Source organism: Gavialis gangeticus, unplaced genomic scaffold (genome assembly GCF_001723915.1).
Source record: "Gavialis gangeticus isolate Ggan-Ray unplaced genomic scaffold, GavGan_comp1, whole genome shotgun sequence".
NCBI classification, from domain to species: Eukaryota; Metazoa; Chordata; order Crocodylia; family Gavialidae; genus Gavialis; species Gavialis gangeticus.
Genome location: NW_017728992.1, coordinates 109,043,805 through 109,058,190, shown reverse-complemented (window position 1 = coordinate 109,058,190; position 14,386 = coordinate 109,043,805). Strand labels below are relative to the sequence as shown.

The 14,386-nt window shown below is 43.7% G+C and overlaps 1 protein-coding gene across 1 annotated transcript in view; it reads left to right on the top strand.

Annotated features, from left to right (window-relative positions):
* The window catches only part of CCDC178 (coiled-coil domain containing 178), a 138,112-nt gene that overhangs the window by 119,733 nt on the left and 3,993 nt on the right, over positions 1–14,386 (top strand). The window contains exon 6 of the mRNA XM_019526788.1: positions 10,621–10,766. Coding sequence (XP_019382333.1) covers positions 10,621–10,766 — 146 coding nt within the window. The remainder of the gene's footprint in view (positions 1–10,620; positions 10,767–14,386) is intronic.

Below are 14,386 nucleotides of genomic sequence, written 5' to 3'. Positions count from 1 at the left end.
GTGTATTTTACTCTTCTTTATGTCACTAACCCCTCTTGAATGTAATCATTTCAATGGCATTTCACCCCTCATCTTTAAATGCATTAAAAAGAGTTAGCTAGCCATACCATATCATAACTTGAGAGGAAGATTAGCTGCATGTATATATATATGTATGTATGTATGTATATGTATACGTATGAAATAAAACCAGTTTTAGGTTTATATATGTGTGTAGGTGTATACAACCCAAACTTACAGGAATAGGTTTGAAAACTCTGAAGGAGTGGTCCTTTTTTCATTAATTATCAGGATGTCGTCTTATCTCCTTCCAGATGCAATGCAAGTCCTTTAGATTGATGATGAAAAGACTTTTTCAAAACTTTTCATCTTGTACCAGACCTGTATTTGCCTCTATACTCACAATAAGACCAAAATGTCACTGTTTGAAAAAAATAAACTCTCCACTAAGTAGAAGTCATGAAATCTGGTCTGTTTGGAACACAGTCTGCTCACCCCCTTTAGAAATCTACTAACAGGTTATGGTTGGGCTTCTGTAATAAATTTAGTTTCTCTGTATGTGGAGTCCATATAGATCAGAAGTCTTTCTAGGGCAAATGGTCTAAGAGCAAGGAACAATTTAAACTAAAGCAATTCATCTGGCATATCTACATTTTCTTTTCTGGTCCTTTTTCTTTCACTAATGCAATGATAGAGGACTTCACCAACTAAGAAGGATGAAGAGTACAGCTTGTCCATTATCCATCTTAGAACCAGGTATGTTATTCAACCCAGTCAGGAAAATAAACATCAATCCCAATTAACTGAGCCATTAAAAGAAACTATAGGGAAACCATAGGGAACTGAGAAGACTCAGTTCATCAGTATTTCATCAGGGTTGGATCAGGATGTGGAAAATGTCAGTAATAGACCTGTTTGCTTCCAGAATTAGAGCAGACATCAGGCTCTACTAGCAGTAGGAACAGATGAATTCTCTATTCCTGGAACCATAACTTTTTTGTCCTTTTAGTCTTAAAGTACTGAAATAAGTACAGAGGAATAGGGAGAGACCTATTTTCGCATTACTAATGTGGTTATAGAAAAGCTGATTTTAGGACCTAATCTTCCTATTGAAATTATGCCATGATTCCTGGTGTCCAGAGCTTTAAAAGTGGAATGAGGCAGCTTCCCTACTGTGGACTTTAAACTCTGGCCAGGTTGCCAAGTGCCAGGGATTAGAGGCTCCCAGCAGGGTTCAAAGTCCTCAGAAGGGGAAGCACTTTGCCTTACCACCACCCCCCGACACCTTTTCCCTAAAAAGTTTAATTCAAATTGTTCCTATAAAAACTAAAAAAAGGATTTTGACAATCATTTTTTTAACTAAAAAAAACATAGTTTTGAGAAATTCTGAAAAAGCTCTGGTTTTAATACAGCCAGGTGCAAAATTATTCCTCCAGAAGTGCAAAGTACAGACTGTTTTATAAAATTCAGGACAGAATCTTGGAAAGCAGTAATTGAAAAGACTGAAGGTTCAGAGTGGACAAGCAACTTGATATGAGTTCCCAGTGCATCGCTGTGACAAAAACGCCCCCATGATCCTTCAGTGTAGAAACAGTGGATTCATGATTTGGAGCAACAAGGAAATTTTACCTCTGGCTGTGTTCATTGTGATACCAACACTGGAATACTATGTACGTTTCCAGTACCCTCCACTGCTAAAGAAGATGTTGAAAAATTACAGGAGTTGCAAAAAAGATCCACAAAAATGTTTCAGGGGCTGAAGAAAATGCCTTGCAGCAAGAAACAATTCAGATAGTTTCCCTTATCAAAAAGAGGATTGAGGTGACATAATTATAGCACATAAGTACCTTCCCAGGGAGAAAATAATCGGTAATAAATGCTCTTTAATTTAGGCATAGCAAGAGCCAATGGCTGGGATTCTTAAGTGAGTTAATGTTTTTGAGCCTGTCTTTTAGTTTAGATTACAGGGAAATCCACATCTGCAAGAGAGAAAGGTGTACTAGGTATTTGGGAGTGCTCTTTCTGCCTCAGGTATCATTGCTTTGTTCATTCTTCAGCAACTTAAATTTTTAATGAGCTTATAATACTTGCTTTCCTGTTTTCTACTGTATAAATACTGTGCTTCAGAACTGCTTGTGGGCTGCCTATATGGGCCAGGAAGAATTGCTTTTTTCCTGTGAATGCATTCCTTGACAACTGGAGATTATTTTTCCCCAAAAAACTTCCCTTGAAGCACGGGACATTGGCCACAGTTGCGGTGTAATGGTCCTCCTAATGGTACGGAAAAACCTTTGAGGTGTCTTGCAGGAGTCTCTCTCCTGCCCTGATGGATAAACTGATTACCATATTTGGAATCAGGAAGGAATATTACCCCTTGTGCCCCAGGACTAAATACAGACAGTCAAAAAGCCCAAGGCTGAATTGATTCAGTCTTTGCAGGTTAGTCTAAGATGCAGAGTTTGAACTGATGAGCAAATGAGCACACATTCACTTTTGATTCAGAAAATGCAGTCATATGTCTACAGTGGCCCAAGCCAGAAACTGGGGGGGGGGGGGTGCTAGAACATGCCTTCTAACCACTCCAAGTCTTTTTCCTGCTCCTGCTGGAGTGGAGGGGTATGGCCAGGCCTCAGCATGTGCTCTTCCTGGATGGGAGTAGGGAAGGTAGTAACAGGGCTGTCCCGGGGGCGGGGTGGTGGTGAGGGAATCGGGCTGACTGCCCCGGGCCCTGCACTTTGTGGAGCCCTGCAGAGCCAGATCAGCTTTGCATCTGGCTGCTTGCCAACCCCCTCCCTCCCCACTGCTACCACCATGTCTTGAGCCCTGCACAGGCTGATTTGCCCTGGGCCCCACACCCTGCCACAGTCATCTCTGGGTAGTAGCACTGAATTCATAAAAACTTAAACAAGAATTGTTCTTTCTCTAAAAATACTATAAACTGAACATTATAAACACAGCCTGGGAGGTGTGTTTGTTTCCTCTTCCTGCTGCCCCTGAGGTCTCTGGGATTTGCAGTCCAGCATCAGAGCAGCAGAACTCCACAGCATTGCTCATCACTTCCTCTTCCTGCTTCCAGGTACCTCTGGGATTTGTAGTCCACAGCTGAGCCAGTGCTAAGTACTCTGTACTAACTCTTCTGAGTACTTTGTACTCAGCACTTTCATCTCTGTACTCTGGAGAAAGTTAATTTAACCCTCCTCCCTGGCCCCAGACTCCAGCCGGGGTTTGCCTTGGGGCGGCAGTGAGCCGGGCCTCACTGCTCCAGCTAGGGAGCAGAGGGGTGGCACCAGCCCTGCTCTCTGGAGCAGACAGTACAGCCCAGCTCAGGGAAAGCATGGTGGGATGCTGGCCGATTCCGATTTAACTTGAACCAGGAAGGGGTCTGGGACAGAAGTTTCATAAACTGGTTTGACCTAAATCAGTTAAGTCAATTAAGTCTGATACTTTCAACCAGGTTTATCATAAACCAGTTTCAGTCAGGGACTCCAGGCAGAGCCAATGCCAAGTAGCAGTAAGCTTGTAGAGCTTGCAACACATGCAGAGTTCACAGCAGGAGCTGCACTATTATGTATGTGAGCTGTGATTGCTCACTACACATACAGTGCACAGCCAAAAAGAAGTGCTGCTGCACTACTCCTGGATCCACCTCTGTGCATGGTCTTCTGACAAGCATCCTGTCCAGGTCTTTGATATCAGGCCTTTAGTTATAAATATTTTTGTATGGGGACTTATGCTCTTCTCTCTCTAGGTTTAAAGCTAAAGTCCTGTTCCACGTAGTGTGATCACCTAAGCGAGTCTGACTTCTAAGACTGAAGTCTGACTCTTTTTCTCTTTTGGATGGTATCATTCATTGGTGACCACACCATTTTCATGAAACAGAGCATAATTTATTTTAGGATAGAAGCATAACAGAGAAAATAAATAGTTTATGCACATGCTAAGCTTACCACATACTGCGTACTATCCAATGGGGCCCTGTCAGGTATATGATCCAAGTCTGCCAGATTTTTGTTCCAGAGTGAACAATTGTATTATAACTGTGTCATGTCACTTTTGGGTTAAATGAGAGCAATGTCTTCCTGATTTAAGGCTAGTCATTTCTATCATTTTCATTTCATTGTTTGAGCACCTTTAACAGTTCAAACCATGGTACAGTAAAAACTCTGTTATCTGGCATCCCCCGGAAATGGGGGATGTTGGATAATAAAATATGCCGGTTAACTGAGCAGCCCCAGCCGGTACTTCTCACACCACATCTGCGGCATCCCTCCGCCCCTCAAGGAGGCCAGTCCCGCACAACCTGTTATGGCCCTGGGCCATGGGGGCTTGGCAGTGCAGGCTGCTTTGCCCTGAGTCATGGGGGCTTGGAGAAACTGGAAGTGCCATGGTGGACACTTCCAGTTTCACTTCATCTTACAAGCTGGCATGCTTCACTAACTGGCATGCCAGCTTGTAAGATGCTGGATAACAGAACTTTTACTGTATGAAGTTTCCACCAGAGGATGGGGGCTTTCTCCAGGTGGTTTACATGAACCAGGGATTCGCATTAATTACCCCCTAGTGATCTTACATTCCTGCAGGACACACTTATAATTTCCATGCGTTGACATAGAGGCGCCTTTATTTCATGTACCCATAGTCCTTGCCACATCTCAGTGCTTCCATGCTCCCATTGTCTTGTGTGTTATAAAAGCATTGATTTCTGGATGGATTTTTTCTGATACTTTTCTAATATTCATCTAAGACAGGGGTTCCTCTACTCCCTTTCAATGAACCATGTGTCAGGCTACCATTTGCATAAAAAGGGGAGTATGTCAAGAAGAGATCTCTGAAGCAACTATCTTTAGGGCTAGGGACAGACATTCAGAAAGCCTGAGCCTAAATTGATTCAACCTTTGCAGGGTAGTCTAACCTGGCTAAGCTGAACTGGTTGGAAACTAGACAGACATTCTCTCTGGACTGAGGAAATTCAGACACATGCCTGCAGTGGTTCAGGCTAGAACCCGGGGAGTGCTAGAGTATCCCTCCCTTCCCTTGCACAGAGTTGAGCTGAGGAGGGTGTGGCCAGGCCCCAGCAGGACTTTCTCATTAGGAAGGTCTGTCTGCACCATCCCAGGCTTTTCCCCACTGGCTGCTCAAGGGCTTGGGAGAGTTGTCAGCCCCCAGTCTCTTGCTAGCAGTCTGAGGCAAGGAGCAGGGTGCAGTGCATTTCAGTCTCCCTCCCTGCTTGTCAGACTGTCTGCAGCAAACTGACAGGCGAGCAAAGTAGCCTGGAGCTAATAAGAATCTTTTATCACCTGATTAGCAAAACAATAGCCATTACTTCAGACTTTTCTTAAACAGCTTATGGGGTGACCTGTTGATTAGCTCCAAAGGCCCTGTTCTGTCTACCTGCCTGTCCCAATGAAATTGGAGACACACATACACAGACACCTTTCGGCATCAGCTAGCACACCGCGTACCTAGGGTCCATGGGGCGGGGGTCCGTGCTGTGGGAGATGGGAGGGAAGGAGGGAGGGGGGTATTTTCTGCTTGAACAGCAAAGGGGGGGCAGGGTAGGGCAGGAGGAAGCCAGCAGACCCTGCTGTGTGTGCAGTCTCTGCCAGAGCCTTATACAGCACTAGCTAGCATACCACATGCTAGCTATGGTCCATGCTGTGGGAGAAGGGAGGAAGGGATCAATGCTTAAGCAGCAAGTGGTGAGAGGGAAGGGGGCGGGGGAGGGGGCAAGGAGTATGGGACAGACATTGCATAAACTGGTTTGAGCCAAATCGGTTAAGTCTGATACTATATTCAATCAGGTTTATCTCAAACTGGTTTCAGCCTTTTCAAACTGGTTTATGTGCACTGAACATCTGTTCTGTTACAGGTTTAAACCAGTTTCTGATCACATCAGTTTTATGTGTAATGTCTATCCCTAGCCTAGGTGTGTCTGCTTTTTTACTACATACCAGAAGTTAGATATGAGTGTGTTGACTGATGCAGTTTTTTGTTTGATGAATTAAAAGGGCTGTAATTCAGTATTCACATATATATAAAAAAAGTAATCAAGAAGTATGTTTCCTCCTCCTTAATTCAGCTCATTTATATTGCTATTTAGAGCCCATTAGTGTGTATTACTAGAATTACTCTCTGTAATGTTTTGTACATGTAAAATGGGTTTATGTAAAAATAACTCTCAGTAGTCCAGACTCCCGCCTGCTTATTTCTTTCTATAGCTCTGATGTATCATTTTTTGATTTGTTCATTTTAGGGCAGTTGCAATCTTGGACACTCTGTGAACTATGGATATTAGCAGCAGTATCTGCTTATTTATTTTTCTTAAGCTTATAATGTATGTATTTTTCTTCATTTGATAATTTTTCTTCATCTACCTGATTGTCACTCACCTGTATGATTAGAAGAAGACTTCAAATTTTACTTGAAGATAAAATTCTTCATTAGTCCCTGTGTAACCATGAACATCCTTGCTTTTTTGTTTGGATGCAGCAGCGACCTCCTTCATATCTGTGATGAGTTACAGGGTATTTAGTGAAAACAGTTGCTCATATTAAGTTTTTAAACAATGTGGTATCAGTTTCTATTTGAGAGGCAGCATGTCTGTTCATTGGAATAACAGACAGGATGTCAGGATTCCTGTTTGCTTACTTGAAGTTTTCCTGCTGGTTGTAATACAGGAGAAGAAACTTAAGAGCAATTTTCAACCTTGTATGTCCAAAAACACTTAAATCTTTATTTAGGTAATGAAATAAACACTGACTTCCAGAAATACTGAACACTAGGGGTGTGTGAAATGGGCTGTATTGTATTCAGATTTGGCCTGAATTGGGGGACAGTGATTCAGTTAGTTGATTCAGATCACGGTTTTGATTCAATTCGGCTGAATCTGAAGTTTAGATGCTGATTCAGAGAAACAGCAATCCAGCCATAGACACAGCTTTAAATATTCTTGAATGCTGTGATGGTGGGGTGGATGGAGCATCCCACAGGGGCATGGGGGGGAGGGGGGCACATGCTCGGCTGCGGACCCAGAAGTGGACCGGAAGTACTACTGGTCCACTTCCGGCTCCACTGCTAAGCTCATGGGGACCTCCCTCCCCGTCCCTCCCACCCCGCGACCCCTCTGGCTTGGTGATTGGCTGCGGGGGGACCCTGGGTGCCTCTGCCGAGCCAGGGGGCAGGAAGGGAGGGTCCCACACATGCTCCCTGGGAGACCTAGAAGTGGATCAGAAATGCTACCAGAAGTGCTTTTGGTCCACTTCCAGGTCCGCTGCCAAGTGCAGTGATTTCAGCCAGTGTCTCAGGAAAAGCACAAGCTGCCTCTTCCTCAGCACTGGCAGCTTTACCTGAGACCTTGATGTTATGCAAATTGGCCCTGGCTTTAAAACACATAAACTACCCCTTACTTGCAGTAAAAGACTCAGCATTAGAACTCTCCCCCTGTTGTTTCTTTAGGTCATCATAAAGACTCCTAGTCTTTTCCTGAATGATGCCTAAACTCACAAGAACACAGCATTTATTTTGATCCTCCAGCCAAATGATTAACAGTTTCTCAGCCTGAGTAATAAGTCCAACACGTTGCTTAGTTATCATAGTTGACTGCTTAGGAGCCAAGTCCTTAACATGCTCCTGAATTCTTGCCTCGTCTTTCAGGATGGTCACGATAGTCGTTCGGGGGATGTCCAGAGCTCTACCCATTTCAGTTGGGGTCTCATCTTCTTCAGACCTCTTAATTATTTTCATTTTTGTTTCCATAGTAAGTGTTCTATGTTTCTTAGAAGAAGAAACATCACTTCCATCGGATTTATGCTTTTCTGCCATTATTATGCTCACTTTGGAAAAAGTATGGAAACAGAACAGTGCATGGACAGCACAGTGAACTTGTTGTAAAATACTGTACTGTACAGTGCTGGGACTTATTCTTTTTTCAGTACAGGTACAGTATTGTACTGTAGAGCTGTAGTTCTAGCAGCAGCAGCGATGACTGAGCACCAGAGGAGCGGCCTAGCAAATGTCTCCCAGACAAGCGACACACTGCTGCTCTGGCCATGTATCTGGAAGTGAAGAGTGGGGGGGGGGCTTGTGCCTTTGGATCTGCCCCGAGCACAGCTCGCCCAGATCTGGGGGTCACACGTCCCTCCCCCACCCCATGCCCTCATGGACAAGCTGCAGGAGCCACTGGACAGGCTGTGGCTTCTCCTGTGGCCGCCTGGCTCAGCCCCAGAGCTGCCTGCCTCACCCCAGTGGGGGCAGCCGGGGGGCAGGCAGATGAGCCATGGCTTCTCCTGTGGTTGCTCAGCGCAGCCCTGGCACTGCCTGCTTCGGGGGAGCAGCCAGACAAGGTGCGTCTTCTGCCACCCATAGTCCTCGCTCCCAGAGCCCAGTACAGCCCCAGCTGGGCAGCGTTTGCCCCACTGCCTGTTCCAGCCCAAGCCCTTGTCCTCCCACACGGCCCTTGATCTGCCCCCCACCACAGCTTTTTCCTTTCCCCTCTGTGACCGCCTGGCCTTGAACAGCTGGTTGTGTGCGGCCTTGGCCTGGACAGTCAGCACTAGATGTCCCAAGGTTTCTTGTAAACTGAGAGGCAGATGCTTATCACCTAGGTGGCCACCCCCAGACTCGTCTGCCACAACTTTGAATGTAATTACAGTCAGGGGGCAAACACCAGGGGTTCTCCTGCGGTGGGTTGTCCACCAGGCAGCTGCCTGTGGGGCTCCATCTCCCCTACACCCCAGCCTCATGCCAACCTCAGGCGGGTCACGGGATTCGATTGGACGCTTCCCTGATGCTGTTGTGTTCTTAGCCCTGACGTCCTCTAGAGCCTGTTGTATCCCAAGCACTTTTTCATGGGGTTGCTCAGTTGATCTGTTATCTGGCCTGCACTGGTCTTCCCCTTGACCTAAGCTGCCTCAGTCTGTCTCATGTCCTACCCTAGCTCTTCTGCTAGGCCATGGAGGTACCTCCTGGTCACTCTCACTATAAATCTCTGCGTCCTTGTCCCTGCTAGCCAGTACCCCATTCCCAGTACCTGGGACTTCTAGGGGAGATGACCTGTTGTTTGGCCAAGGAAGGCCACAACTTCTCGTCTTGGGCTGTCACTCCCCTCACGCTGCCAAATGTGGTTTGCGGAATCGTTCTCCTCCAACATAGTCTGAGGCATTCCGCTTCCAGCGTCCCGCAGTCCTTTTGGGTCTAATAAGCCGCTGGCTCTCCCTCCTCCTGCACATGCCAGTTGTCATTGTTATAGAGAGCCTCTGTTGGCTCTCTCTCCTTCAGTGCCCATCTGCCGTCCTCAGTGCTGAGAGTCTCCACTGACTCTCTCTCCCTCTCTCCTTCCTCAGCCTTCACCGGTGGTCCTTTTTATTTCTGCTGGCTGGTGATTGCTGATGACATCACTGCCCGGCTTCAGCTGAATAAAGGCACGGCTTACAACCTGCGCGGGATCCCTCACTTGCTCCAGCTGCACCGCGGGTCCTGCTCCAAGTAAGCATTTTTCTTGCGTTGTTTTTTCTTCTTTCTTGCGTAGTCCCCACCTTAGGGGTCTCCTTTGTGCAGTTTGGGGCTCTTTCAGCTGATCGCCTCCTGTGACACCCTCCCCTTCCACCAACAGACCTGCATCCTGCATTCAGTGTCGTAAAGTTGAAACCGTGTTGGAACTTCAAAACCCAGGTGTCAGTTTACAAACATTGTAACTGTGGATCGTCAGAACTCGAACCGTTGGAAGTCGAGAACTGCCTATATGTAGAAAAAACATTTAAAGTTGTGTCCATGTCCAAATCATCGAATCTCTGTGAATCAATTTGGAGGGTTCCGATTTGATTCAGAGAGATTAAGGTCTCCTGATTCGATTTGGATTCAGAGATTCAGGCCAAATCTCCGCCAAATTGAATCAGTAACCAAAGCTTTGCACAGCCCTGCTGAGCATTCCCAGCTCCCACTGAAGCCGATGACAGCTAAATGTAGTCAGTACTCCTGAAATCTTGTTGCTCAAGTACTTTAATAAAATACTTTTAATATATTGCAACTCAACTTGCTAATGCATGAAACTGGAAAAATATTTTCTACTAAACAGCATGAAAATTTTACAAATTTAAAAATTCTTAACTACATTATTGAATGAAAGTAAGCTAATAAATGCATTCTAAATTGAATTGAGTGGGTACAGAATTGGGCCCCATACCAGAAGTATTGCATTTATCTTTTACCTCATCTAGTGATGCTCTTGCTAATGCATAGTATTGGTTACCTAATGAAATAGCTGTTGTTCTTTGTGTATGTGAGGCTGCAAATCAAAAGGGGATACATACGTTTATAAGGAAGAAAGTGTTATTTGATATGTAGTTACAAGAATATAAGCACTTTCACAACCCTTGTGTAAGTCTTCTGGTGAGATTTGTGCAACAGGTTGGGGAACTGGAACTTAGATGTGCAGCAAAAGTGAGGCCTTACAGAAGTATAATTATTCCACTTGCACTAAGTGTTTCAACTGCCCTTCTGAAAGCAGTTTTTTCTTTGGGCATGCAATTTCATGCATCATTGCCCATAACTGTGCACTTAAAAAACAGTATCTGGAAATCTAGCCCAGCCTCCCTTACACAGTATTGTTTTTATAATTTCTAGGGAAAATATTCAGATGTTTCCACACAGCTTGATGAAACAATTCATAATATTGAAAATTTCCAACATAGAATTTTGGAATTAAATGGATTATGGGACTTGAAGCAAAGACAGATGGAAACTACAGAGAAATCTCTTATAGAGTTAAGGTAAGAGATTCCAAAGAAGTTTTTAAGGTAGTTTGTATGTTGTTATGTTTACATGCTATTGCCTTTTATATAATGCAGTTTTCATCATTAACTTGAAAGGTTTTTTTATTATTATTATTTGTAGTTTTACACATTTTTAGAAGTCAGTCATGATAAATTGTTAGCCTGGTAAGTGGTATTTCAGGCATCAGAATTACTTTCCAAAATCTAATATCCATGGTCAGTTACATCTTTAATTAATGGAGGATTCCTGGCATTCTGCTTTTTCTCTGTTTTAAAAAATGTGGACCTATACTTACTGTGACTGATGAGTCCTGAAAATAGTCTCAGAAGGCTCTATCGAACTGAAAATGCATGCTGCCTTTTAGGCCACGCAAGCCTTGGAGGGCCATATATGCTGATTGCACAGCAGGCTCGCCCTTCAAGGATAAAGGTGAGCTTGCTGTGCAATGTCAAAGAAAAGCAGCTGGTGTTGAATAGTACAGGATGGGCAAGCCCTGAAAAAAGATTTTCTTGCTTTTGCACACTACAGCTCCCTTTCTGCAGTCATGTTTACTTTCTTATTTTCAGTGCAACCCCAGTAGTAGTTCTCTACGTTTTTAGACTTGAGGCATCCTTTAGAAAATGCCAGCACTTAGCTTTTTGCTGTTTTTTTGAGAATGGAAAAATAATTAAATAGTATTTCTGTTCCAAATAATTCAGAACACAGTACGTCAGAATGCTTTTAACATGATGGATTCCTCCTATTTCAAATCTCTGGCTGCATCCAGACAAGTGCAGCTGTGCAGTATGTGGTACTGCAAACACGTCTGTAGCACCACATACAACATGTTCAGATGTTGTCCATGCTGCAAGGGAGCACTGCCCATGTGTGCGCTGCTCCACCTTTTTTCCCATGGGTTTTTTGACTCCTGCATATTCAGGGGTCAAAAAACCTGCAGAAAAAAAAAGCAGACCAGCGCACGCATAGGCAGTGTGCGCTGCTCAAAAGTGGAGACAGGCCACCCTGAGCTGTGCTGTGGCTGCTGGCCAGGCTCCATGCTGCAGAATCTCCACTGCTGCAGCCCTAGGAGGCTCCCAGGACCCTAGGTAAGGCTACTGGGGTCACCACTGTGCTGGTCCTAGCCTCCCCTACCCCACCCAGGGTAACTTGCCAGGTGCCAAAGCATGCATGGCATGGGCATTCCCTGGGGACAAGTAGCGGCGGCACTTTGCACTGCTGCTGCTTGTCCACGAGGAACCAAACATCCATGCTTGTGTGGACACAGCCTCTGGGTTTATTTTCTGAATCATGTTTGCACAACTAACACTGCTAACATTGTGTGGCACCGCACCACACTCTTGAAAGGATTTCAAAGCATCCCAGGGTGCCACAGCACCTTAGTTGTACCTGTAGCACAGTGATTCTCAACTGTTATAATGGAAAAGTAGTTTGCTACAGTTATTTAAACTCAACTGCCTAAAACTGTTGTGTGGTCTCAACTTTTGATTTAAGGACAGTGATTCAAATGAATCCAGTGTTCAGGCCTCTAGACAAATGGTTTCAAAGAGCACAAGAGAACAATATTCAGACCCCCCTTTTGCTTCCAAGGGCCTTGCACCTAATAGTTGTTAATATCTGTTCAATTGATATCAGTGAGTTTTAAATATATCCTTATTCCATTGTTCTGGTCAGGAAACAAAATAATAACTGAAAGTTTCAGTGTAGCTTATAGGGTTTGTTTTGGTCTCTATCAGTATAACTCCCTGAATCTACATACTTCTCAAATTCAGCACATCCTGTGAGGAGTGATTTCTCAGCAAATTCTGTTGCTTACATTCTTGAAACAGAATGTCATATTTGCAATTCTAGAAAGGAAACTTTGCATATTTCTTGAGTTCCTTCTTCTAAAGGATCGTATTTGTGACTGAAAGAATTATGAAACCAAGGGAAATGGCTCTTCAAGATGTGTTATCTAAATTACTGAAGTCACTTATTCCCCAACCTTTTTTCATTCTCCTCTCCGCAGAGAGCATATAGCACATTGGAATTCCTTCACCATGTGACTTGCTGGAAAACTAGGACAGTGCACTTATGGCCTCTGTGATTGTTGGAGCATACAGCCTATATATATAAAAAAAAAAAGCAGGGTAAAAGAGGAGAGCAAGTTTCTTTTTCATTAATTGCTACTTCCTATTAGTGAGGATCACTGGTGACAATATGCAGAAGCAAGGATCTTTTTTGTCTTAACTTCTGTACATTTGTTAATGCTTTTTATAATTTAACCAATATGCTGGCTTTCCATCAAATTACCATAAAGAAAACTACCATTTGAACCATTTTTTAGTATTTTCTGGGTCATGTGAATAGTTAAATGTTAAACACATTCTTCTATTTGGATTGAAGCTTCTACTTTTGGGGCAGGAGGTGCTTGTTATAGTTTCAGTAATAGTAATATTCGGAAAAAATACTACTGATGTGTTGTGGGGTAGGTTTGCCACAGGTCCCCAGCACTTCCTTCAGCTGCCTCTGTCTGTGAAGAGACTGTTCCATTCAACTATAAGTGAAGATCTGAAAAATTAAGGAAGGCAGCAGGAAATAATCTTTTCTGTTTGAATCTGTTTCAGTCTCTTAGTTAAGGGATCAAAATTCAAGTGCTTCACCTGTTTTCAGCATGTTTATCAGCAGAATAATGGCATATGAGTTTCTGTTCCCATGAAGAAAACTTGGACACTGCTGGGAAACAGAGGCAATGGGCTTTTTTTTTTTGTCCAGATGCTGATTATTTTCTGGCTTGATGGAGAAACTGCCTTTGTGTATAGTTGTTTCTTTATTTTCACTTCCTCATATTTCCATCTAAATAATAGTATGTCATTCATTTTTTAAAGCTCCAAACAAGTAGTAAAAGCCTAAAGAAACTGCAAGAATGAACCAGAAATGTTGATTTAAATGTTACCAAAACAACATTATACCTAGTTGAATATTTTTCCAGAGTATCAGTGGCTGTACAACTAAAAAACCAAGGAAGGACACCGTAGAAGTTCTACTTGAAATCCAGCAAAGACAACCTAATAATGATCATCAGCCGATGTGGAAAACTTTTATTGCCTTTAATTCACACTGAAGGGGCAAGAAAACCTCCCAAAAAATGCAGTGTACCAGGAACTGGTATTTCCAATAAAGAAGATACCATATTCTTTCTCCCTCGGTCTTATTGAGACTTAGAGGATAAGAAGAAGATAACTGCTCTGCCCCATACAGCTAAGACATCTTGTTTATGGCTCCTGAGCTATGAGTTTGACACCTGTTGTAGACTTGTGCTGAGGGTTGCTTCTAGTCATTCATGTTTAAATGTGCTCCTTGTCTTTCCAGTGGGGGATTCAAAAATAAGCTAGATGTTGTGCCAGCCCCATCATTCCCTTGGGTACTATTGGCTAGCATGTTGTAATTATGCTAGTCCAATGGGTCATTTGCCTTAGGATGGACCTTCACATTTTTACTTGAAATCATGGAAAACTGATTTCTGTGCTATTAAAGGTAGGGAGAACATACACATTCAATTGTACTCAAGTCTTTTTCTCTTTTTGCTGCACTCAGAGCCCATATAATGGGCCTGGGGGGGGGTGTGTGTGTGTGTGTG